At 48.2% G+C, this 27,438-nt stretch overlaps 1 protein-coding gene across 1 annotated transcript in view; it reads right to left on the bottom strand.

Moving 5' to 3' along the window:
• The window catches only part of TENM4 (teneurin transmembrane protein 4), a 385,057-nt gene that overhangs the window by 52,264 nt on the left and 305,355 nt on the right, over positions 1-27,438 (bottom strand). The window contains exons 16-20 of the mRNA XM_022593930.2: positions 22,156-22,275; positions 16,640-16,901; positions 13,623-13,890; positions 10,862-11,005; positions 7,713-7,962 (exon numbers count right to left, since the gene is read on the bottom strand). Of these exons, the coding sequence (XP_022449638.2) occupies positions 7,713-7,962; positions 10,862-11,005; positions 13,623-13,890; positions 16,640-16,901; positions 22,156-22,275 (1,044 nt within the window). The remainder of the gene's footprint in view (positions 1-7,712; positions 7,963-10,861; positions 11,006-13,622; positions 13,891-16,639; positions 16,902-22,155; positions 22,276-27,438) is intronic.

The following is a 27,438-nucleotide window of genomic DNA, read 5'->3' on the forward strand; positions in this document are numbered from 1 at the left end:
TAATGCTGTGGCTATTTATTTATGTGTCTGTCTCCCGAATCCTGTCAATACTTGGTGGGAAGAGACGGGTTTTATTCTTTTCTGTATCTCCAATGTTCAGCTTGGTGCCTTCTAGCCCACAGCAGCCATTAAGTGGACGGACTCTCCATTTTTAGTTTATTTAAACAGTATTTTCAATCAAATTACTTAGCTTTTTTTTTTTACTTCTCCTTTGGGGGTGGTGGTAACAGGAGAGAGGCCCTGTTTATCTTGAAATGTTCCGTGACTAGCCCTATAATGCAACACAGATTTAATCTTCCCAGATGGCACTGATTCTGGCTAAATAAAATGCAGTGACCTTAGATCCTACTCTGCAATGCTGGGGCAGCCTTGATCTTTCTGCTTCCTGATGACAGCTGGAGGAGGGGTGATTACTTCATTTCTTCGCGTATCACACTCATGATAAATGGTTGCTATCCACCTTGGCAGAAAATAGGTCCTTGAGGGAGGCTGGTGGGGGGCCCTGTCCACTTAGATTAGCCCCCGCCCGAGGTTTCAGCTGATGTCTTTCTGCACTGCCCTGGGGAAGTGCCACTTAGGTGACGTTTCTCAGGTCCGTGAATTCCAGAAGAGGGTGGCATTGTCAGGATTGTCCTGTGGCCCCCTCTTTTGTGCTCAAGGACAAATTTGCGGTTGGGGGGGTCAGTTAAGTGCAGGGGAGGAAGCACTAGCTTTGAACTGAGAGGATGTGGGTTCTCCCTTGGGCAAGTCACCTAAATCGTCCAAGCGCTAGGTCCCTCAGGGTCGAATGACGGCATCTCTGCTCTGCTTGGCTCACAGGATTGTCATTAGGATCGAATGAAATTAGCCAGCTCAACAGCCCTTTCCAGTTGGCAGAGAGCTCTTGGATAATCTTCAGCTCACTTCTTCCTCAGGCCACCCGCACCGGGAGCAGCGCCTGGACCTCTCCCGGGAGCAGCGCCTGGACCTCTCCCGGGAGCAGCGCGACCAGAGCTGCCCGCTGCTGGTACGGAAGCATCTGCGCCAATTTGTCCCAGACACTGTGCTAGCATTTTATATACACAATCTCATTTTCGCCACAACTACCACAGACGGCAGGTACTTTTTATTTATTTTAAAAAAACTTTCAGAAATGAGATGAGAGAGGTGAAGTGACTCGAGCAATGCCAGAAACTGTTAAGTGGCATGATGGATTTCCATCTCTGATCTGCTGGACATTGAAGTCTGTGTTCTTTCTACTTCCCCACACTGCTTCTCAGGGCCTAGAAAGATCCACTGCCTTTCTCTCCAGAGCACCTGTTCATCTCTTGGGATTTAGCTCCAGCATCACCTCATCTGGAATACCTACCATTCCTGGATTCCTGGGACCCTGCTTTTCCTTCTTTCATTTGTTGTGGTCCCACGAGACCCTCAGCAGATTATACTTTTAATACTTCTAGCACCTTAAGACCCTTTTCTGCTTAGCTGTCTGTCTCCTCAAGGACATCTTGGACTCCTCAAGGGCAGGGCCTGGCTTCCAGTCCCTGGTGCTTAGCACCGGGCTGGTGCAGAGTTAGTGTTCCAGAAAGACCTGCTGAATTTATGAATCAGTGAGTGAAGGATGGTCCACCTGTCTGGGATTATAGACAGGAAACATCCACTGCTAAGGGTCTTAGGGTGATGGTTCTGAATATGACTACACATCAGGTTCACCTGGAAAGCTTTTTTAAAAAAGCCTCACCCATCACATCCGAAGGGCCTAGGCATCTGTCCCTTTAACATCACTCCAGTGATTCTGAGGCACAGCTAGATTTGGAAACCATGGCTTTAGGAGCAGAGCTTTTCAAACTTTAATGTACCCACAAATCATGCTAAAATGAAGATTTCAGTCCAGCAGTTCTGGGTGTGGCCTGAGAGCCTGCATTTCTAACAAGTTCTCAGAGGATGCCAATGCTGCTTATCTGTACTTGGAGGAGCAGGGCATTACTTAGAATACTCAGCAAGCCATAAATGCACGAGACGGGAGATGGCCTACCCCTGAGACCCCACGCCTGGTTCTGTGGACAGGGACCGCGTCTGATCCGATTCTGATCCCCAGTATCCTGAGGAGGGCTGGGCATAGAGTATGGTCATTCTTTTCTAGTTCCTTAAACATAAGCCTGGTATCTCTGGAAGCTACGAAAACCTTAGAGGCTATAAGGTAGCAATCCTGAAGTTACTGAGCTACAGTGAAGCCTCACTCTGCCCTCTTTCTGGACAATGTAGGGAATTTCCTAGTAGGAGCTGTGAGCCCAGAAGTCTCTTGGGACGAAAGGCAATCTATTCCCTGCTTGTGAGTGAGCATTCTCCCTCTGTCTCAGGATAAGATCCGCTTGTGCAAAGCAGCGTCCTTTGCCCACATCATGTAGCAGCCCTGGCAGAACTTGATTCACTGGTTCTCGGAACAAGTGGGAAGAGCTTGAGCACTGGAACCACACAGACATGGTTTTCAAATACCAGCTCCACAACCCACTTGGTAGGTGACCTTGGGCAAATTACTTCATTACTCTGAGCCTCAGTTTTTTCATCTCAGAAATGGGGATAATCACATCTATTTCAAAGGGCTACTTGAGGACAAAATTCTATAAAGAATGCAAATCTCTGAGCATAGTGCCTGTTCTATTAAAAAATAAAAATGCCCAATTAAGGGCAGCTGGTCACCTTACGAAACCTCCAGAACATTTACGTTACTGCACAATGGAAAAGACAAGTATGTCATACTTAATACTGTCTGTCTAACCTATTTTTCGAGGCAATTAAGGTCTCTCTCAGAGTTAACATAATCTGTGTAGCTGGGTTTGACGGAGAACTGAGTTCAAATGTACTTCTGAACAACAGGCTTCAGACATTCCTCCGTGACGCTAGGGGAGAGATCTGGGAAGAGGAGAAGATCCTTGTTCCCTGAAGGGACGCAGGGAGGAAGATGCCCAAAGGACCAGGGTGGGGGTCTCTGTGCTGAGCATGTCCAGTATGGTAGGCTGAATTGAGGTTGTAAAGGTCAAAGAAAGAGACACACACCCACAGGCTAAGGGCACCAGCCTGGAGCCAAATGCTATCCCTGGAAGCAGCTGAAACAGTAAATGCTAATGGACGAAGAGGACAAAATTTTAGAATTTCTTCAATCTACTTCTGGCATTTACTGATGGGAATACTAAGGCTCTGAGAGAGGAAGGGATTTACCAGTATCCAGGCACCAGTTAAAATCAGAGCCGGAGCCCTGGTCTTCTCCCTCCTGATTGTCTTTAGAAAACTGGAAGGCAGAAAAACATTCAGTTTTTCCCTTCCGCTTCGGTTCACTTTCTAAATAGGTTTTAGCACGTGAGAAAACAATGAATTGAGAGAGGGCAGGAATCCAGCCCTGAAATCATACCATGGATACATCAAAAGACTGCTAAAAGTCAGAAACAAAAGGTACCCAAACCACAACTCTCCCAATTTATAGATGATGCAATTGGAAACCAGAAAAGCTAAGTGAGCAGCCCAAGGCCGCAGGAATACACAGCAAAGCTGGACAAGGGCCCTGGCTCCTAACTCTTCCCGGCTAGGTCCCCCTGTACCCCGGCTGTGTCCCAGGGGGTTACCACCACTGACTGGAGGTTTTAATGATAAATGCTAGGTTTTCATCCAAGATTTTCATATGAAATGTACTGTGCTTTCTATAAAACTGAACTTGAGGGCACATATCAATTCATAGTTCAGTATCATCCATACAGAGATCTTTGGAAATCTCTTTTCTATTTCAGTGTCAGGAAAAAATATTCCTCTGCTTAGATGTGGGCATATTTTCCCACTTCTGATGATGTAAACCATGAAAACAATTACGTTTCCCTGTTTAATCTGGCTTCCAGGAAGCTCAGGGTCTTATTTGATGAGTAATCACATATATGCGTTTCCTCCTTTTTTCTCTTATTCCCAAACTCTACTTAATTTACTTTAATACATGTGCCTTTGGTTGTAAGAGGACTGAATTCCTTTTTGGGGAAAAATGGAGACATAAATATCATCATATAATTGTTTTATGATGATAATAATAGTAATAATAGTAATAATAAATCATTAGTGCTCCTCTCTCCAAGGGACATGTTATTATCCTCAAATTAGAAACTAATGATCAGACAGATGAAATAAGTTTTTCAAGGTCACACACTTGGGGAGCTTCAGTTCTCTCATCTGTAAATTGGGTGTATCATGAATACCTACTTCACAGGGTGGTTTGGGGGTGAACTGCTATAATCCATGTAAAACACTTAACCCCCTCTCTGCTACACATTAAATGCTCTCTACATATTATTATTATTATCTTAAAAGACTATATATGATTGTTACATTAATACTATATCTAATTATATCTATATAGTTATTAATTACATTAATAACTATATAGACATGGACATAAACATTATTGGATTTCTGGGTCTGCCTGACTCTTTCTACCACCCTTATTCCAAGTAAGCACCACCCCATGTGCCACTCTGATCTGAGCCACACGTGAATAACTGAGAGTCACCTAGGTAGCAGTGCGAGCCACATCCCCATCTGCCATGGCTACTTTCAAGTCACCCAGCTGTGTGTGAGGCTTGGGGACTCTGAGGTGACCATTACCCAGGAGCCAGACGAGCGCCACAATGACAGGGGATGCTGACAGGCAGACATTCCTCCCGGTGTGTCTGACGAGGACCACTTCTGCTTGCCGCAGGGTCACTATGAGCCTACACGACAAATCTACTCTGTGACAAAGTTCCTGTTTGGGGGTTGCTCCCTTTGGGTGGTCTGTATGGTCTGGAAATTCCCCCATTCTCTCCTTGCTGGCAGACCTTCTGGAGAGGTCCCCTAGCAACCCAGCCTCCAAAGCCAAGGCACCTGGAATACCCACAGAAATACAAATCTGAAGCCTGTCTTCCAGGATCTTTGCCTGAATGAGACATTCTCAGGACTTCCCACTGTGACCCTCCAAGTCACTCAACACAGTTAGGATAATGTCATCATTCATTCTGAGGATAAGCAGACCGGGGTGTTCAAATTACTATGCCAAGGTTAAAATTTCCCCCTATTACTCAGTCTGTCATGTCCACAAATGACCAGAGTAAGTGCTGCACTTTGGTAGAGATGAAAGGAGTTCAGGCTCTCCCAACCCACCCCCACCATTATTGATGACTTTCTCTCATTGTAGCTGATTTACCCCCAATCCGATCCAATCACACAGGATTCGTTTGCCATTGAGCGATCTGAAATTGACAGGTGCGGCTTACCATACAGCATGCAACAAGGCAGGGGAGAGACAGGAAATTCTCCGCCGGTTGGCTTACCTATGTCTGAAATCTTTATTTCTGACAGAAGACAGGAGAGCAGGGAATAGAAGAAAGAATGAAGTGTTAGCAGCAGGGTTAGAAGCATTATTAGCAGCCTGAAAACTTGACAGCAATGGCCCTGTACAATACTATAATAAATAAAGACTTAGCAGCTCCGACACTGATATATTTCATATTGGCTATTACTTGTCAGTGAGCTCACTTATAAGCAGCTACGTATCACAGAAGAGGCATGGTTTCACCTGCGTCAACACTGCTGACTTACGGGAAGAGGATGAGGTTGACCCAAGCTGCTTTCACCAGGGTAAGACAGAGGCCGGAATAGTCGATCCCCTCCCCTGTACAGAGAAGCACTCCCAGAGATACACACACTCAAAGCTGCATCTCTGGGCTTCCCTGGTGGCGCAGTGCTTGAGAGTCCGCCTGCCGATGCAAGGGACACGGGTTCGTGCCCCGGTCCAGGAAGATCCCACATGCCGCGGAGCGGCTGGGCCCGTGAGCCATGGCCGCTGAGCCTGCGCCTCCGGAGCCTGTGCTCCGCAGCGGGAGAGGCCACAGCAGTACGACAAAAAAAAAAAAAAAAAAAAGCTGCATCTCTGTGTGGACACTGCCCAATGGAGAGCTACGTAGCTCACCACAGTTCTCCTCGGAACAGGATACAGAATTGGAGATACACTCCAAGTAGAAGGGAGAGGGCGACACAGAGAAACAGGCCTGGGAAAAAAGACTGGGGAAAATATACCAAGATGATAGTATGTCGACAAATTTGCTTTTCTTTCCAAATTTAAATTACTCCTCCCTTCCTTACCGTCTTTCACGATCTCCCCACAGCTGTGGCAGGGAGGCAGGGAAAATGGGGGTCGCTTATTTAAAAGATGTGAAAATGGAGGCCCAGAGAGGGTAAGTGGTCCAGTCCTAGTTTCTCTGCCAAGGTGGGCTGACGCCGTAGCCCACGGCTCTTTCCATCATGGCACAGGAAAGAGGGAGATACTGTGAGCAGCTGACTAAAGCAAATACACTCAAGAGTTCCCTCTTCTCTGGCAGATGTCTACACTGGTCAAACTCATAAAAGAGAGAAGAAAAGGCAGATAAGGTCCCATCAGCGGCTGCTGCTCATTCCGCTTGACACCTGATTTCCCGTGAGTCTACAGAATGGGAGCTTCTGATTTTCTCGTGGCCAAAGACCTTCTCCTTCCTTTGTGCCTGTGTGGGTCGGTGAGTACCAGCACCCTCATCTTGAGGGCCGTGACAGCTGCGGTCAGCCAGCGAGCCTTCCCCTCCTCTCTCGCGTGTGCTGCAAGGTGAGACTCTCAGCGGGCACTTACCTCCCGGGAACAACTAAGCATGGCATTCAGCCACGGTGGTCCTCACCGGGCCATGTGACAATTCTCGGGCGAGGCAGACTGCGTGATGGCCTTCTGGGTTGGGCCTGCCAAGCTGGACCTTGGGCAGATTCCTTAAATTCCCTGAGTCTCCTTTATCTTATTTGTCAGGGCAATAGTAATACATAACTTGCAGAACTGTTATACTAGGCAAATAGAAGAGGCCTCGCAAAAAGAGAGTTTCCTTTTCCCCTGGCCGCTTTCCAGCTCAAGGGCCCGTCCTGCTCACATGGACCCCAGCCCAGGAAATGGGCAGATCCCAATCCCTAAACAGTTGCGAGGAACTTGGTACAATTTCTCCTGAAAGGGAGAGTCGGGCTCCCCCATCTCTAACCACAGCTTCTCTACAACCTTGGAACCCACCCTGTGACTGGTCTGGTTCCGAAAAGATCTGGTTTAAGGAGGCACAGAGACATCCAACATATGAGGCCCTTCCCCGAGCTGTGAGTGTGGCTGTGCTCCATCCCTCATGGTCAGAATGGGGATAAGCAGAGGCTGACAGCTGGCTCTGCTGCACCTCTGCGTCTTAGGAGCAGCCCGTGGGCCTTATCTCAGTGTGGGGCAGCTGCAGGGAACTTCTCCTAACTCCAACACGTGTTAAGTAACAGGGCCAGGCTTCGTAACACTGGCACCAGGGCCTAGTCCGTGACACCATCCCCTGTCCTTATAAAAAGACTCATGTGACGAATTCCGATCAGTTTGGTGCCAGGAAACAGAAGAAAGATTCAAGGGCTTCCAAGGGCTTCTCGGTTGCCGGCAGCCTTCTACAGCATCTGGATGCCCAGATATCTCCCTGTCCCAAGGGCAGTCTGTCTTCATTGCAGTGCCCCGTGCAAAGCAGCGCCTGCTTCCCCAGAGCCCCCAGCTCACAGTTTGGCCTCTGGGGAGTGACAGATGAGGCTCTGTCCTGCCCCCTTCTCGGGCTGGTGGGTCACGCCAGGTGGACCCACAGGATTGCAAAGGGACATATTAGGAACTGTGAGGAAGGCCTCACCTTACATACCTCAACTCCAGGATGTTGGTGACGTTCCCGGAGGGGAAGATCCTTCGGATGTAGTTGAAATCTCCCACGTAGAGGCTCCCGTCGGAGCCGCACGTGAGGGCCACGGGGGCCAGGAGCTTGTTGCCGTCGGCAAGGCCGTTGCAGCTGGGGCAGGAGATGCTTCTCCGGCGCCCGTTACCCATGATGCTCCCGATGACAGGAGGCTGCTGGGACACAAACTGGTTCTCCCCGTTCCCTTTGTGCAAGATGCCTGGGACAAGGACAGAAGAACAGAATCACTGATGGAGCAGGAGACGGCTCTCCCCTGTGGCCGGCCACAGGGTCGCCTTGCAAAAGCAAGGCATGCCAGATCCCTGCCTACCATTTCCAGACTCATCTCCCAAGGCTGCCTCGCCCCACAACAAAACCCAGGCCATCCTGGACAGGCCACGCTGCTTTGCTGATTGAATTCCCATGACAAGTGTGTAAGACAGGTGCCATTATGCTCCCTGTATTAACAGGGGAGACCTGACATCACACAGATGACAGCAGAAGCGCTTCTGAGCGCTTCCAGGCTCTGAAGCATTCAGCCCCGCTGCCTCTCAAATAGACTGAACACACCTCGCGTGCCTACTGTACGTCTCCATCACGGCACAGCATTCTTTACTGCGCTTATCTGTTTTCTCTCTTTAGGGTGAGACCATTTCACGTGCAGAGACAATGTCTTCTCCCTTCTGTATTCCCACGGCCTAGCACAGACCTGACACAGAGTAGATACCAGTAAATGTTCATAGAAATACACAAGTGAAACTTCCAGACTCTTCTCACTGAGGTGGAGTCAAGAGACTGGGGTTTTTACCTGATTTTGATACTAATGGGCTGATCGCAGATCTTGCATGGGTCTCTTCAGTGCTTTAACTGCCCTTGGGCCTCAGTCTCCCCACCAGCAAAATGAAGGGATTGACCTCAATGGAGTGCAAGCTGCATCCCATATCCATACTGTCTCTTCTCAGGCCCAGCTCATCCTTTAACTCCTGTACTGTTGCTACAGCCTCCTAATTGGACTCTCTGCCTCTGGCCTCACCCCTTCCATACTGAAGCTTTGAGTGAGTTTTGGTTTTTATGGTCACAAGAATCTTCTCCCAGGCTGTCCTCTGTTAGCTTTGCCCTTTATTGAACAGATGTCTTTCATTTTTATGTAGTCTAATCAACCATTTTTCAATTCTAATGTTCGTGCTTTTTTTTAGGGTTTTAGGGAATCCTTCTCTGAGATCATAAATACATTCTCCTGTATTTTCTTCTATTAACTTTAAAGATCTTTCAAATTTAGCTCTTTAATCAAACTTTTAAATTTATTTTGTGTACAGTGTGAACTGAATTTTTTCCTCCACACATTGAGCCCATTTCCCCCAATACCAATTTCTAAAACACCTATCCATCCTCCGTTGACATGTGATGCTACCTCTACCATATATCATGTACACATGGTGCGTGGCAGGAACTTGTACCCTATCCACCCTGCCCTTCTGTAGTTATAGAACTGTGCTGTTTAGCTGGACGTGTGACTGTCTGGAACTGACTACAATCCCCAGCTCCCTCTGCAGCTACACTTGGCAGGTAACTGGTTAAAGGTGTGGAAGTGGTGTGGGCAGCTGCTGGGAGGTGTCCCTACAATGGAAGGGGCTTGCTCTCAGTCCTTTTCCTCCCTCCTGCTGGCTGGAAAGTAGATGTGAAGGCTGGAGCTGAAGCAGTCACCTTGGACCATGACCTTGGGGATGGAGGCCTGAGTAGAACAACCCTGCAGAGGTCTAAACCAGCCTCGGATCACCTACCTCCAGACTTTCAGGTGAGTGAGAAACAAACTTTTACCTTGTTTGCAATTCTGTTATTTTGGCTTTTCTGACACTCATGGCCAAACGTAGTCCTGATTACTACTCACAGGTCAGTTTCTGGATGCCTTGTTCTATCCCATGGAATCTATTTCTCTGTTCCTGTGACAGCACCACACAGTTTTAAGTGTTGCAGTTTTCCTAAGATATCTTAACATCTGGCAAGTGCCTCTTTTTTTGTTCTTATTTTATTTAATTAATTAATTAATTTTTTTTGTGGTACGCGGGCCTCTCACTGTTGTGGCCTCTCCCGTTGCGGAGCACAGGCTCCAGACGCGCAGGCTCAGCGGCCATGGCTTACAGGCCCAGCCGCTCTGCAGCATGTGGGATCTTCCCGGACCGGGGCACGAACCTGTGTCCTCTGCATCGGCAGGTGGACTCTCAACCACTGCGCCACCAGGAAAGCCCCTGTTCTTACTTTAAAGACTGCCTTATCTATTTACAAATCTTTATTTTATTATAAACTTTAGCATTAGTTTTTCAATTCCCACACCCCCCAAACATCAAAGCAGTGCCTTTGATAAGCATTCTTGCATCTACAGATTAGGCAGGAGAGATCTGACATCATTACCATGTTTACCTGTCCCATCCTGGGACACAGTCAGAGAGGGCTATCTAAACTACAGATCCGACTGTGTCACTTGCATGCTTTAAACCTTTCAGAGGCTTGAGATCTGCCTCTGGACGGAGTTGAAAGTTCTAATCTTCTTACCTGGGGCTCCAGCTGCTCAAGCCCCCGGCTCTGGCTTTTGCTATTCCCTTCATTTCACCCTTTGATCAAACCACAATGAACCTTCTCTCCAATTACTCTTCTTTCAAGCTTCAGTGCTTTGGCACATGCTGTGCTCTCTGCCTACAAAGTTCTCCCTCCTTGACATACAGGGCTAATCCTACAGACCCTTTGAGGCTCAGTTCAGAAATTCTCTCCCAAGAGACACCCTGCTGAACCAAGAAGCTGAGTCAGGTGTTCCTCTTCTACAGCCCCCAGAGTGTCCCCGGCTCCCCTCTGTGACGGCACTGTCCCTGGCACAGCGTGGAAACTGCCTGGGAAGTGTTTGTCTCACCCACAGTGTAAACCCTTGAAGCCCTTCACTTCTGCATCCCCGCTGCCTAGCAGTGACAAGGTAGCCAAGGAATTATCCGTATTAACGCTTCTGACCGACTGATCACATATAAGACTCTGTAATTTGAAGTGTGTGTTTTTTGCCTCGCAGGGAACAAAGCATATGAGAAAAGGGTCACACCGTGGCCTGGTTCCTGAAATTGTACTAATCCACTCACCACTTTGGATGTTGAGGGCATGATGTTTGTCCAGGCTCCATCCTCCCAGCTTGGAAGCATCGATTTCATAGCCCTGTAGCACTGCTGTTCTTTTTTCCCACAGGATCAGATCTGGGCAGGATTCATACTCATAACCCACAGAAACTGTAGAAGACAAAAGGCACAAAATGCACCGGTGAGCAAAGCCTCTTCTTTGGCTTTAGATCTGCACGCAAGGCCCCTGCTTGTCTTTGGTAGAAAAGGAAGAAGGGTCAAATTCCTAAGTGGCAACCAGACCTATGGGCAATACTAACACTGGGAGGCTGAGCCTGAACATCCTTTTTTGGAGAGCAATCGTACATCATCAGGAAACATTAAACGAATGTTCTAAATACTTTATGAAGGAACCAGTTGAAGGACCCAGGTGAATAGATTCCAGGGAAATAATCTTTAGTATGGAAAATACTTTAGGCACTAAAGCCTTCACCGCAGCATTATTTATAATAGTGGAAAGTTGGAAGTAATCTAAAGGTCCAAAGGGGATGAGACGTTGAGCAAACCAAGTGTATCCACCTGAGGGATATTATGCAGCCACTGGAAATTACGGTTACGAAGATCACAGGGTGACATGGAAAAGTGCTTACGGGGCAATGCTGAGTTGAAAGGACTGGTTATATACGGTATTAAATCTCTGTTAAAAAAAACTATACATGAAAAAAGAAAATAAAGTTTAATGTTAATAGGAAGTTGTATTTTTTTATAGAAATATGTTTGACTTTATTTCTAGTTTTTGGTCCACTTACCACATTTTTATTAATGAACATGGTAATACTTTAATAAAGAAAAAAATTAAAAATCACTTATAATGAATACATGGAAAAGGAGCTCAGTTAGGGAACTTGGAAAGCTAGAAGTTGCTCAAAACTTGAAAATCCCTGGTTTTGCTTTTGTTTCATAAATCCAGGCCTCCTGGGGCACTGGGAGGCAGGCTAACTATGGCAGGCTCCCTGAGGCTGGGTTTGTGAAAATCCCAGTAACTGCCCTACGGAGAGAAACTGGCAGAGACAGGAATGCCGTTTCTTCCAAGTATCTTTCTGTGTAGATGCTATTTTCCACTGGGCAATGCTCTATCACATGATCAAGACAGGAATTAACAATTGGGCAGCCCCTTAAAGTTTCCTTTAGGTGCCCTGAGAGATTGCTGGCCCGCTATGGCAGGAGCGAATGCATTGGAAGATGTCCCTGTGACCTCTTCCCTATGACCCTGAGTCCCTTAAGCAGACACTCTGCCTCCTACTGGTCCCCTGTCATCTCAGGAAAGCAAACCTCAGCCCTTGACGTCTCTGTGCAGAGAGACCTTAACTGGCTGGTGGGCACTTAAATGTGCTTATTTCATCTAAAGAGGTAGTAAGACTTCATTGAGTTTGAAGAGACCATAGAAGTAGTTTAGTTTACAGAAGGGATCGTAAACAGTGACGGATAGCATCTTTGCTCCCAGTGTACCCTATGGGGTAGGGCAGGATGCAAAACTACAGGGGAGATCTTGGGTAAATCCAGCTCAGTTCCTTCCTTGTGTGGCCTTGGGAAGTCACCTCACCTCTCTGGTCCTCAGCTTCCTCATGCAGAATATGAGGACAATTTCTGACTCACAGGGTGGTTGTAAGGATTAACCGAGATACCAATGTACAGGGAGCACATCACCCAGAGCAGATGCTCAACAGACACTCCCTTATTGCCTGCCTCCCTCCCTCCCTCCTTCTCTCTTTCTTTCTTCATTACTTCTCATCTGCTTCCTCACTCTGCCTTTGCCGAATCTAGAAAGGGAATGAAACTGGAGTGAGCTTCAAGTTGAGAGGGACTTCCTGGGCTGTTACTCTAAGTGCTTGGAGGATTAGCCCTGCAGGGGTTAGGACTGCTAACAATCCAGCTCTGAACCCTTCGTGGAGCCTTGCTCTCACCCGGAAGCTGAGATGAGCACAGCCAGCCCTGGAAGCCCAAGGTCCGAGTGGGGCTGGGACTCCAGGTGAGGCTGTAGTCACCTTCTGCTTCATCTTAGAGAAAAACAGCAATAACATCAACAAAGGGACTCCCTGATTGGAAAGGAGGTAAAGAGGCCAAAAAGCCTTTCTGATGAGGGAAGAATCTTAGCTCCTGCACCTCAGTAAGACTGAAAAAACCCAGAAGCTCCAGACTCCCTTTTTTTTTTTTTTTTTTTTGCGGTATGCGGGCCTCTCACTGCTGTGGCCTCTCCCGTTGCGGAGCACAGGCTCCGGACGCGCAGGCTCAGCGGCCATGGCTCACGGGCCCAGCTGCTCCGCGGCACGTGGGATCTTCCTGGACCGAGGCACGAACCCGTGTCCCCTGCATCGGCAGGCGGACTCTCAACCACTGCGCCAACAGGGAAGCCCCAGACTCCCATATTTTTAATGGGTAAGTTCAGGCCCAACGGCTGGGGGTGGGGGCAGGGTTGGGGCAATGTCCACATGGCTCTGTCTCTGTGGCACCAGCCTCTTTCAGCCCATCACATAACACCACAGTGCTCTTCAAGGGCCTTTTTGGTTTTGTAACCCTCTTTTTTAACTGTCAAGTTTTCCACATGCAGGTCTTTGAGTACTTTCTTTTAGGTCATGGATGGTTACTGAAAGGTCCAACTAGACCTTAGGTATTTCTGAGAAGAGAAAGGGAGGAAGAAAAAACAAGGGAGGTGGAAAAAGAGCCCCGTGCCCCCAAATCTTACTGTCTCTCTGAGGACGGCACTGAGGCCTGCGGCTGGGAGGCTTACCGAAGGCTTCCGAGAGCCCAAACACCTTCTGGCTGTAGACGTCTGTCTTGTCCCAGATGAAATAATAGGACAAGTCTGGGGCTGCAGCAAACCACTTCCTGAAGAGGCGGCCCTCAACCGCCACCATGAGGTGGACCTTCATGAGGTTGAAGGGGATGGTGCTGTGGGTGAGGCTGATCCTCAGGACAGATTTGTAGCCGGGGGTACGGCTGCTCAGGTAGCTCAGCCTCATCTTGCAGCCAGAGATGGCGATTTCCTCCTGCAAAGCCTAGAGAGACAGATCACAGCAGGTGACGGTCACAGAATCACTGGTGGAGGGAAGGTGGCCACAGCCCCACATACTCTGGGTGTTCAAGAGGCAGAGGAGGATGCAGAGAAGGAGGAGGAGAGAAAGGGAGAGGAGGAAGCGGATGTGAAGGGTAGGGCAGGAAAGGAAGAGAAGGGAGGGAGGGGTGGGGGAGGAAAAGGAGAGTCAGAAGGCCTGCTTTCTGGGGCAGCTCTTACTCGGGACATCCCTGCCTCCATAAGCCTCAGCTTCCTCCTTTCAGCAGGGATGACGATGCTCATCTCGTTGCATTAATGAGAGGATAACACGTGTAAAGTATTTATCATACTGTCACCTTTCATTCACAAGCTGTGTCACCCCAGAAAACTCATGGAAACTCTGAATCTCTGTTTCCTCACTGGATTAGTCTGACGACTGGGTAAGGTCACATACATAAAGTGCCCAGCACATAACGGACACTCAGTAAATGTTACTAATGATGATGGTGCCGCTGGTGCTGGAAGCAGGGGGCACTGGGAAGTTCCCTCCGACCAATGTGGACAGGTGGCTCAGCGAGAAGGCCTCCTTCTCCCTCAAAACTTTCCTAAAGGAAGATCTGTTACAAGTGGCTTTCATCTTCAGGAAGGTAAACGGAGGCTAGAGATGTGGACCGAACCATTATGTAGGGTAGGGAACACAGGCTGCCAAGGACCTGAAGCTAAGGCCCCCAGCTCATCAGTAGAAAGAGGACAGATGGGCTGCACGGAGTCTGCGTGCTCCAAGGCTGTGCCAGAGGGGCAGAGTGGTGGGAAAGGCAGTGCTTTATCTACCGGTGCAATGGGCTCAGCTCCAAGATGGGAAGCTGAAATTAATGCCAAGATGCCTGGGCACATGGCAAAAGTGGAGAACTTTTATTGGCTTGATGCTCTGGGCTCTGTTTCAAGAAGGGGACGTTAAATCAATTGAGGCTAACGTATCCATTAAAAGGACAATGATTAGTTTACCCTCGTGGTCACAGGGGAACGGGGCCTTCACAACGAAAGCCTCTTCCTTTCAGTCCACGTCACAGATGGGTGTGAACTCCCACCCCCACCCATTCTCCTGAACATACAACATTTTTCGGGATTGGGCCTGCACCAAAGCGATCTTCTTAAATTTCAGCTCACAAGTTCTAGGCAAAGCCGGGCTTGAGTACCATCAGATGCTGTCGAAAGTATTTACTCTTCTTAACATGCCGTTCAAAATGTACATCTCCCTGTACTTGCAAAGGCTAGCCAATGACAGGACTGGCAGAACCCAAGAGTTTGTTTTCATGTATTTCATGAATCTGATAATAAGCAAGGCTTATGACCCAGCTGGGCTCGTAGGCACCCAGCCCAGGGAGCACGGTAAAGAGAGGGGGACCTTTCACCTCATTTGTTTCGAAGTCCCTGCTCATGGGGAGATGTCTCGCTGCAGCTGAACCAGTGCTGAGTAACAAATCTCCCCTCCCCAGCAAGCTCTGTCTCCGCTGACAACCATTCTGTAAGAAAGGTCAGCCTGGTGGTGGAGACAGGAGACAAGCGCTGAATGTCTGAAAAGGAGTGAGGTTTCAAGCTATGGGTGCGATGAGAATTCCGAAATGGCTGTGTTTCCTTCTTGAGGGCCGGCGTCTGAAGCCACTCGACAGGGTGCAGCGCAGAGATGTGGCTGCTCAGCCCAGCACGAAATACACACACGAACGTGCCTGAACACCCCGCTCCGCCGGCACCGGAGATCACTTATTAGCCTGCACGTCGCCAGAGCTCTCATGAGGCCGGCGGGACGGCTGGGGCTTCTCCCCCAGTTTCTGCACTGCCGTCCCTCCTCCTCCCCAGGCTTCCTTGCTGCCATTAGAAATTGGGCCAGGATGGCAGAAGAAATTCAAGTCCACACAGCTTTGTTAGGCAAAGAATCCATCTTGGTTTCTATCAGATGAAAATGCATTTTTCCAAATTACTTCCTTTTAATGATAATGAAGTAAAGCACTTGCGTGTATAGATTTGAGCCAAAGCACTCATTAATTGGCATGAAGGCAGTGTGGGTAAAATAATCTTAATAGTAATAATGGTTAAAATTCACTGAGCACTTAGTAGGTGCCAGATATTGTGCCAAGCATCTCATACACATTTCCTCATTTAATCTTTAGTACGACGCAAACATTTGGGACCCTCTGCCTCACTCCTCTTGGTGGAAACTACCATTGCTATTTTTCTTTTTTTTTTGCGGTACGCGGGCCTCTCATTGTTGTGGCCTCTCCCGTTGCGGAGCACAAGCTCCGGACGCGCAGGCTCAGCGGTCATGGCTTACGGGCCCAGCCGCTCCGAGGCATGTGGGATCTTCCCGGACCAGGGCACGGACCCGTGTCCCCTGCATCGGCAGGCGGACTCTCAACCACTGCGCCACCAGGGAAGCCCCATCATCGTTATTTTTAACAGAAATAAGGAGGGGCGGGAGAGACACTGGAGGCTGGGGAAAGGGGACGTGGAAGTGAACTGGGTGGCAGAGTGGAGAGGGAGTGGGAATTTATTATATGCTGGAGGGTGCCAGGCACTTTACAGGGCTCACATGTATTAAGTGTGTAAGGGGGTGGCCATCATAGCCTCACAGCACGCCGGCTGGGGTCTGGATGGTGGGCTGATGGACTGTCTCTTTCCCCTGTCTCTGAGATCCTCCTCCACCTCCCGAATGAAATAAAGGCATGGAGAAATGCAGTTAAGAAAGCTGGGTATACCTGAATTTCTGGAACGATGGGGCCTTTCTCTGCACAGGAGCTGGCGAAGGACGTCAGTGGGGAAGGAGACAGGACAGGGTTGGGGCGGGCAAAGTTGCTCAGGTCACAGCTGGGAATCTCATTCTCCTCCTGCCGCAAGACGATGGTTTCCATGACAAAGAAGCGATCCCAAGGCAGCCAGAGGGTGTGCTCCTGTGTGATGAAGGGGGCCCGCTCGAACCGCAGGATGATGGAGATGCCGCCATTTGTGACCAAGTCAAAGCTGTTTGGGAGGGGAGGGTGAGAAGGGGAGGAGAGGGAGGAGGGAGGGGCAGAGAAAGGAGAAAAATTATACCGAAGGATCTGAGCACTTGTTCAGGGAGACTCTAAAACCTGAAAGACTTAAAAAAAAAAAAAAAAAACCTGAAAGACTTGACCGCGGTCACAAACAGTGACAGAGGTTCCAGAAAGCATTATTTTTTTGAAAGTGATTCACCGTAGAGAACTTGCCAAAACCAAATAACAACCTGCTTTGGGGAGCCATTTGCTAGGACACAGGACCGCTGAGGAGCCTCTGCTTGGGTGCCCCTGGTACTTAGGGCGTCTTAGAGCTGAAGCCCAGTGAAAATTCATCAGAATAAAGCAGAACAAACCCTGCCCTGGTGTTAGAACTCTAAGCCTAGTCCTGGCTCTGCCGTGGGCTACTGTGTGACCTTGGGTAAGTCCTTTAGCCCGTCTGATTCTCAAGTTTCTCATCTGTAAAAGGCAAAGGTTCAAATAAATTATTCTGAAGTCATTAAGATTCTATGACTCTACAGCAATTGTATCTCTGACTATGATACTCAACCAGGCCTTTGGAGTTACAAAATAGCAAGGTAGTTTAGAGACGGGCACAATTAGAATTACCGTAACTTAGAAGTGAAAGAGGAACCAGAAGACTGAGTCCCAACCTCCCAGTTGAGATGAGATCTCCGTGGCTGTGTCCCTGAGAGCTGGTCACCCAGCCTTTGTTCATTGCCCTTTCGGGATGGCCAGAAACTTGCTGGCAGCTCTGTTTTTGGTTCTGGCATCTTAACTCCCATCACCTGCAGACAAACCTGGCCGGGTACTTGCCCATCCAAGCCTTAGCATGGACCTTTTTTTTTTTTTGAAAATCCAAGGAAACTGAGTTCCCACTTGTACACTCCATGTTTCTGACACTGAGCGTCTGATCTGAGGGTTCAGCAGCTAGGTGGTCAGAGGCCAGATGAGCTCACATTATAGAAGATGGGAAAGGAGGCCCAGGTGTAAGCCCAGTCCTGTAGGCTGGGTCTGCTTTGCCAACTAGAGTGCGTGGTTGCTACTTAAGACCCCATGTTCGATGTGCAACAAGATTAATTCAGACCAAAGTTTTGTGTCCTTTCCCCACCCCATCAAAACAGAGTTTACAATCGAGTAACAGTTGAACCACTAGGTCATCTGACCTAGTCCCCTCTCTGAATCTGATGCTTTAGTGCCTTCTACAGAACCACTATCAAGGGGCTATTTGGTTCCTGTTTGCACATTTCCAGTGACGAGGAGCTTGCTATGTCCGCAGGGGGACTGTCCCATCTTTGGTTAGTTCTGACTGTTAGTAGACTTTTTTAGGGGGGTGGGAATTGAGCCTGGGTCCCTCTCTTAATAGCTCCTTAGCCATTGGGACATGTTCTACCTGCTAGGGTGACTTCAAACTAGTCTTCCTCTGACTTTGACAGTCCTTTAGGACTTGGAAACAGTGATCCTGTCCACCTGTCACCTCCTGGTGATGTCTCTTTGGACAAAGTCCTTTAGCTATTACTTTTAGGATGCATTCTCAAGGCCTGTCCTCATCTTGCTTTTTTGGATGGAGGGCTTCTGCTAACTCCTCACCCACTCAGAATTCCAGTCGCCTCCCCTCCAGAATCCCACTGCACCATGTGCACTTCTAACAGCCCACATCACACTGCACTGGAATCATACATTCACTCACAGGCCTGGGGACACTGATTCCTCTCAGCCTTTCCAGAACTTAGCCCCGTGCTTGATGGTTATAGTTTATAGAATGAACTCATGAGTGACGTTGTCAGTTTCTTCTGAATTGACTGTATACTAAACACCCTAAGTTATTTCTTCCTTTGGCTATGACCGTAAGTCAACCTCGGGGTAGATGGCGCCCTGAGATCTGGGTCCCCAAGCTCCAAAGCCTGACTCATCTGTCCTTTGCAGATGCTTTTCATCTGTTTTGCCTACTCTTCACTTGGCCCCTTCTAGGCCCACATAACCTTTGAGTAGAGGAAGTTGGGTACCATCATTCTTCAATACATAATAATAGAGAAACACCAGGGAAGGTGTTTATTTTCAACTAAGAGTTCAGGTTTTGGCTTTCCAGGAGAATATCCAGGGCTTGGGGAAAATACCCAGGGAACAGAACCGAACAGCATCTGTACTTTGACAGAACATTTAACTGTCAAACAGAAGTTTGGCCTGACTTACAAGCTCCCTTCGTGACAGGATGAGTGCTGACAGGATGAGCGCGGGGAGGGAGTGAAGACAAACATGAAAAGACATATTCTCAAGGCCAAGAGCCAGGTGGGGGCAGCTGGCCTAGCCAACAGTGGGGTGTGATTGGCTCTTGCCAAGAGCCAGGCCTGCCCATCTGGAGGGAAACCTTGCTGTGGACATGGGCGTGACACTGACCTCAAAGGGAAGGCCTGCTTCTCAGATGAAGCCCCAACAGTGCGGGCCAGTCCGAGCACTGGCACTTAGTCCACAGGTGAGTTCCGTCACCTGTCTGAGCCTCAATCTCCTCATGCGAGATGAAGGTGACAATCATCATCACTTGGCAGGTTATTAATGAGACAGATGAGATAATGGACAAGGAAAGCACTGGGCTCCATTCCCTGGGCTTCGTGCTCTGTATAATCCCATCTTTCAATTCAATGAACCTGAACTGCTTCTCTTGTCTGCTATTTTTTTTTTTTTTTTTTTTTGCAGTACGCGGGCCTCTCACTGTTGTGGCCTCTCCCATTGCAGAGCACAGGCTCTGGATGCGCAGGCTCAGCGGCCATGGCTCACGGGCCTAGCCGCTCTGCGGCATGTGGGATCTTCCCAGACGGGGGCACGAACCCGCGTCCCCTGCATCGGCAGGTGGACTCTCAACCACTGCACCACCAGGGAAGCCCTTGTCTGCTATTCTTTAAATATTTTTCTTCATGATTTCTATTTTCTTTTTTTTTTTTTTTTTTGCGGTACGCGGGCCTCTCACCGTTGTGGCCTCTCCCGTTGCAGAGCACAGGCTCTGGACGCGCAGGCTCAGCGGCCATGGCTCACGGGCCCAGCCGCTCCGCGGCATGTGGGATCCTCCCGGACCGGGGCACGAACCCGCATCCCCTGCATCGGCAGGCGGACTCTCAACCACTGCGCCACCAGGGAGGCCCCTCCATCTTTTTAATGATCTCTTTGGCTAACTTCCCTGCCACTGTTTTCTGTTTGTGAGCTCTTGTTAAGACTTGAGGTCTGGTATTTCAGCATGGGGCCGGGGTGGGAGATCTGGACAAAGGCAAGTGTCATGGTGCCTGCCGGGAAAGTGAGGAATACAAAGATGAATTAGACCTGGTCCCTGGACATGCATACACTGTTATCTCCAGGCGATATCTCTAGCCTTACAGTTTCTCCTCGGGTATGAGAAATAAGAAAGAAGGTGAGTCAGGGACAAGGCGGAGGGAAATGGGCAAGATGCTACCCATTTACATATAACAAACAGGGCTCTTCAGGCACTTATTAGAGAATAAGTAATGACTTTCCCATACATTATGCAGTGTCTAAGATGGGAAGAAAATTTAAGCCCCCTGATGCATTGGTAAGAACTGTTCTGAAACGCAAGCTTTAGGCTGTAGCAGCTCTGGCTGCTCGGGTGTAATTAAGCTGGCCGGTGCAGGAAATATGGCTGATACTTACTGCCCCGGATGCCCATCCTCTCATGAGGTAGTAGAGACTGCAAGGGCAGCACAACAGGACAAATCAAAGCCTGGAGGTGCTAACTGGGCATTCCCCAACGGCCACCAAGTTTACTGGACTCTGGTGTGTTTTATGGACTCACCCTAACCAAGCACGGTGGGCAGAGGACGGACTACTCGCCATCTCACATGAATGATGGACAAATTTTATGGCAAAAAAAAAAGAGCGGTCCCCATGGCTCCTTTTTGATGACTGTTTCACAGCAGGTAATAATGTAGTCAGGATACTTGTTGCCTATGATGCTCATATCTCCTATTTCCACAAAGCAGGCAGCCCTGAGCTGGAAGGTGGTAAAGGCACCATGAGGAAGGAGACTTCTCCCTGCTGTAGCACAAGTCTGCACTGAGGTGCTTCTGGGGATCAGTGGCCTGGCCTGGACAGATGATCCCTGGGGACTGGCCACCAGCCTCTTCCATTCATAGGGAGGGGGAGGAGGGAAGAGAGGGCTCCCCATGCCCAGCTTGCCAGCCCCGTCTAAGAGGCACATATGTCTACAAACAGATGAGCCCCTACTTCATTATCACCTCGGCCAGGACATGTTCACATCTGAGATTGGATTAAAGAGGTGCTGAAATCAATCAGGCTGGAGCACAATTTCCAACACAGAGTGAAAATCAACCTTATGGGCCCACACTTAGCCAGATGGACACCACCACCTGATTTTATTAAAAATAGAGGACTTGTCACCACTGACAGCCTAAATACTCCACTTTCCTCCTTCCTCTCCTCTTCTCTCCAAAACAGTCTCATGGCTTGCATTGTAATCATCACCTTTTTAAGTTGTAACTTTAATATATTGCTAATATTTATTGTATACTTACTATGTGCTAGACCCTGTAGATACAGCAATGAATCAGAGTGGGGCAGGGAACTAAGATTTATTAAACACCTACTATGTGCACGGTGCTTCTCCATTCATCATAGAATCAAATCCTTACCACCACCATGTAAGATAAATAGTATTAGGACCATTTAACAGATGAAGAAGCTGAGGCCAAGAGAGGTAAGGAGATTTGTCTAAGAACACATAGCCAACAAATGGGGGGAGCTACAGTGATTAAAGAAACTTGACTTCATTCAGGCTGATGAACTGAAGGTTCTCACAGGGATCTGAAGGTCAGAGTTCTGTGATCGCTCAGTGGCTTCCATAGACCTGGGTGGTTGCAGATGGAAACCACACAGCAGGAATGCTGAGACTTCTGGAGCTTTCTGGCCTATGGAGAATGGTCCACTCGACAGTATTTTATATCATAAGCCATGCAACAGAACAATATGTATAAGGTACTGCATGCTTACTCTGAGAAACAAGTAAGAAGAAGCTGCTTAATTTAGAGCCAAAGGGACTTAGGCCAGAGTCAGCTACAAGGTCACACAGCTAGTGCATTGCAGGGCTGGGCACGTGGATTCAGGTCCTCTGACTCCAAGTCCTATCCTTTTCGCACGTTGTCATTCCAGCAGCAGCTATGTGGCAAGACCACGAGAGCAGAGCCTTCACCAACCCTGGTCCCCAAAAGGCCTCTTACCTGCCATCTTGCCTGCTGATCGTGTATCCAAAGAGAGGGTTATTGACGAAACTGATGTTCACACCAACCAGCGGGGTCCCATCTGATGTCATTACTTGACCACGAATGACACATGCATGCCTGGGGGTAGAAAAGAGAGAAAAACATGACCTACTTTTCACGTTAGAACCCTGGCTGGCAGGTCAGAAGACTGAGGCAGGTCACTCAGACATATCTAGGCACCCAGGGGCTCATGGTATCCACTCAAGATGAGCACTACCTTTTTTTTAATTGCCTCAATCTAAGTCATCAAAGCATCCTCTAAAGAATTATTACTGAAAAAGGCTTTCAGATATCTCACTTAGAGGGTTATTTTCTACGGATACCATGCTATGCTGTAAGGAGAAAAAGCTGATGGGGGGGGTGGTGCTATACAGTGTAGTCATGCATGTGAATTTGGAGTCACGTGACTTGGGTTCAAAACCTAGCTCTGTCACAGCTCTTCTTTTTTAAAAATGTTTATTTATTTATTTATTAGTCATCCATTTAATACACATCAGTGTACACATGTCAATCCCAATCTCCCAATTCATCCCACCACCACCTCCATCCCCCACCACCACCTTCCCGCCTTGGTGTCCATACGTTTGTTCTCTACATCTGTGTCTCTATTTCCATCTTGCAAACCGGTTCATCTGTACCATTTTTCTAGGTTCCACATATATGCGTTAATATACGATATTTGTTTTTCTCTTTCTGACTTACTTCACTCTATATAACAGTCTCTAGATGCATCCACGTCTCTACAAATGACCCAGTTTCGTTCCTTTTTATGGCTGAGTAATATTCCATTGTATATGTGTACCACATCTTCTTTATCCATTTGTCTGTCGATGGGCATTTAGGTTGCTTCCATGACCTGGCTATTGTAAATAGTGGAGTCACGTGACTTGGGTTCAAACCCTAGCTCTGTCACAGCTCTTTGAGTCTCTGTTTTTTCTTCCTCGTGCACAGTAAGCTCCATAAATGGCAGTGATCTTTATTGTCACTAAGAGTCTCACTGGAAGCAGGCATTCAAGAAAGTGAACAGGATAGAGGGCACTTCCTCTCACCTGGCATTGGAGACAGGAGAAGGGCAGATGCTGGTGTCCCCTTGGAGTGGTTTCTAGAACTTGGCACCTCTCCCAACATCCCCCCTCCCATTCTCCCTCTATATTCCAGGCAACAAGCCATCTGCTTTTCCCAAACTTGCCAGTCAAATGTTGTTCAAAGCCTCTGTGTCTATGCAATGTTCTTTCATCTGCCTCAGATATCATTCCTGTACCCCTCTCCCAACATTCTCATCCTTGAAGACCCAACTTCAAATGACGCCTCTTCCCTGAAGCCTTTCTTGACGCCCCTAATTAGAACTAGTCACTGTCTCTTCCAAAACCTGGCACAAACCCCTTGATACCCTACCACACTGTACATGTTTCTCCACTCCACTAGATCACCAGCTCTTTGAGGCCAGGGTCAAGGTCTATTTCCTTTTTTCTCTCTAGAGTGCCCGGGAATGCCTAAGAAGTACGAGGTGATTGTTTAAAAAAGCAAAAACAGTAGGTTGGGTAAATAAGTGGGACAATTAGAGATCATCTAGAATGACGTTCTTTCAAATATTTCAGAAACAGAATCTTTTTAGCAGATGACATTTTATAAGGATCCCCAAGTGGAAAGCCAATAAAAACGAGATCTGCTCCAGATGAAGTAGGGGTGGGACCCACTTTCCCCTTGGGGTGGTTCTGAAAGCAACTCTGTAGAGTCTTAGTTTCTGGAGAAGCCAGAGGAAAGCCAGCTGGAAAATCACTGAGTTAGTGGAAGAAGACGAAACTGGGTCCACAGACGTCATGTTATTTGCTCCAAGCCACACAGGGAGGCAGGGGCAGAGCCAGGCCTTGAGTCCAGGCCTCACACTCGGGGTCCAACTCTAGACCAGTCTGTACACCACTGGCAATGGGTGGAAGTGAAGATGCTCACTGGTGTCAATGTCCTGAGGGATCAGGGCGCTGGGGAGACAGCCGTCGTGGACAAGACAAATCTGAGGCAAAGACGCAAAGGCTCTGTTGTCCACAGTTCGGAAGGCTTTTTTCTGGCCTGGGGAAGAGCTAGTGATGAGGCCTGTGGGCATTCATAAAGAAACATCTCAAACTCAGCCTCTGCTTTATTAGGTACCTACATCTCTACCCTTTCTACAGAGGAAAGTGATAAGCTTTTCTCTGTTTGATGAGAAAAGCAATTAACACCAGGCTTGTAAGCAGCTGGGCTCCCCGGTGTCAGTTTGTCCTTTCTGAAGGCAAGAACAACTACCCACAATGCACCGAGCTCCTCACCCCACCTCCCCTCACCACACACAATCTGGTTAATGTTAATTCAGTCAGTGGTTTTCTTCCGAGGCCCTTGGTCTAAATGCAATTACACGGCAAACAAGTTAAGCGGGTGAGGCTCAGCAAAGACTCTCCATCCTGCTCTGAAGGTCTCCCGATATATTTACGTGAAATTATCTCTCCGCTAATGGGAAAGATTTATCCCGTCAATTGTATTCAGCCGGTACTGAGAGATGCTTTCTCTAATGGAGGAAAATTGAATTTCTTATTGCTGGAACTCTGTCCTTCCAGAGGATTACTAACAGATCTCATATCCTGGTGCTGGCTACTCTCCAGCCTCCTCCTGACATATGTGCCTTCAGATTCTGCCTGGACGATAACCAGCCCTCTGGGGATGGTTTCCTTTGGGGGGCTGCCCTGGCTGCTGCCCCTCCTCCACATGTGGGCCAGCCTCCTCTGATTAATCTCTCTTTGGGGATTTCCTGATAGTTGGGAAACATTAAATCAGCACCATTTGGCCATCATGTCGCCTCCACTTCAGCAACCCGGAGCAGATGTAATTTTAGCCCGGGCTCCTGTGGATTGCTTTGGATCCTGGAGAAGATTAAGTTGACTCCCGGTACCCCTGTGGGCCACAGAGGCCTCCTGCCAAAACAGGCATTTGGCTCAGGAATTAAGTCCTGGAGAAAAACACTTCCATCCTCCTTCTATTTGACCATGACTTTCAGTTGTCAAGAAAACCCAGTTCAACGTAAAGCCTTCCCTGGAACAAAGAAGGTGGGGAAGTCTGCTCTAGGAGACTTCCAGGAGGCCCTGGAAATGTGTCTCCTGCCACGTGTTTTTGTCCAGGGAGGTCTGAAGAGATGTGGCTGCTGGGTTTCCAAACATTTTCTTTCTTCATCCAGTTATTCAATGGAAACCACCAGTGGTGCCCTGGTGAATATTTAACAATTGGCTTGCAAAACAAAAGTGGCTTTAATTTGTGGTATTTGCCTATTTCTGTGGTGTAAAGACTTCCACCACGGCCGATTTCACACTAACGATGAGATATCACTGCACCCAGAGTTGGGAAGAGATGGCTAGTAGGACACCAGTATGTAACAGTATTTCCACCACAGAGAAACAAGAGACCTAAGTAAACTCTAGAGTAAAGATGATGGTAAAACACAGCTAAATAGCTAGAAAGTGATGAGTTTTGATTATTACCTTTGTTTTTAATCTAATGTGTTTAACTGTGATTTTATATAATTTAATTTTTAATAATAGTTGTGCTTAAGAACTAGCTTGCAGAACTCCTGAACATTTAATAAGCAGTCCCTGTGAGCTGGCATGAGCCAGCTTCTGTCCACCACTGGAACACTGACCCTCACACTAAGGGTCAGTGCACCTAAGAAACAGGTGCTGCTTTGACTGTGAAATTCCATAATGGAAGACTGCCTTGGTGAGAAATCACTAATGCAGGGTGCAAATCACTGTCACCAACTTGGCTTCCCAGCTGGCTCATATGATCCTCTTATCACCAGTCCTATATTTGATGTGTTTTGCTTATCCTCAGTCACTGTCTTGGCATATGGGGTTATTTTCTACTCATCCTTAGGGTCCCATCTAAGCTGTCATCACTTCAGTGAGGCTGTTTCCAACTCTTCCTGGCACAACTAATCACCCCTCTGCTCTGCTAGGTTGCTCTAAACCTTCCAAGTATCTCTCCATGATGTGACTGTCATACAGTGACATCATTCACATTTACACAGCTATCTTATGTGCTTCCATCTCCAAGGGCTAGGTAAGCATGAGATATTCTCCCAAGTGTTTATTAGGTGAGAAATGATCAAGTAACTGAAATTCAGAGAGAATAGACTTGCTCAAGGTCCTACAGCAAAGAACTCAATGGGCTGAACTGACACTCAAAGCTAGGACTCCTTACTTCCAGGTCCTTCCTCTTACTACTGTGTTATCCACCCGCACTCACTAAAATTCACTTACTTTAGAAAACGGCGCACCTACTCGAAGGCAAGCACTGTGTTAGGCCGCTGAGGTTATAGAAATACACGAATTACAGTCCCCGGCTGCTGCCTAGAGCTCACCAAAGCAAATGCAAAACGCCTGAGTGTAGTTGTCTCTGACACCAGTGAGTCAACACATGGGTTCGGCATATGTCAGGCAGCTGGGCTACAAAACAAGCAATTAGGCTGGGTGAACTCTGCCAGGAAGGAGTACTCATGCCAGGCCAAGGGGGCGAGGTGTCAAACATGCTGGCATTGGCCCAACCACATACTCAGGGCCCGACTGAGGTGCCCTGGCTGACGCCAGTGACAGGGGAGATCTGCCTGACTGCTTCCTGGGGACACCGGCCAGGTTTGGGATCAAGGGAGGAAAGTGTTGGAGAGACAAAACCACCGTGAAACAGAACCAAGCAAAGAAGAAACTCACCTCAGCCGCCCGTCAGGGAGAAGTGGAGGGGTGTGGTGAAAGAGCCCTGGGCAGGGGGTCCGTTCCCAGTTCTGACTCTGGTAACTAACTGTATGACCTTGGGGCATCACCTGACCTCTCTGGATTTCCATTCTCTCACCTGTCCATGCAGGCTGAAGATTTTCTCAAACAGATGTAAAGTGGAATGTATGATAGTTTTAACTTGGTGCTCCTCAATCCAGCTCAAGCAGCCCTACTATACGTGGCTTCAGAATCCTAATGGAGCTCATACAATGCTGATACTTATTTCTGAGTTGTTCCCTTTACATGGAACCTTCCACCTGTCCTCTTCACCTGAAAACCACCTGCTTAGCCTCAGGACCCACCTGGGGCGTACCCTAGCACTCGCACTCCCTGGGCTGTCTCTGCAAAGACTCTGAGTGCTGTCATGCTATTGGGCAACCTTTTCCCCCCAGCAGATCACAAGCTCCTTGAAGACAGGGACCACATCCCCCTCACTGCTGGACTGCCAGCA

Source organism: Delphinapterus leucas, chromosome 7, assembly GCF_059928025.1.
Source record: "Delphinapterus leucas isolate spDelLeu-1000000601 "Yukka" chromosome 7, BTC_Dleu_Yukka2, whole genome shotgun sequence".
Taxonomy (NCBI): Eukaryota; Metazoa; Chordata; class Mammalia; order Artiodactyla; family Monodontidae; genus Delphinapterus; species Delphinapterus leucas.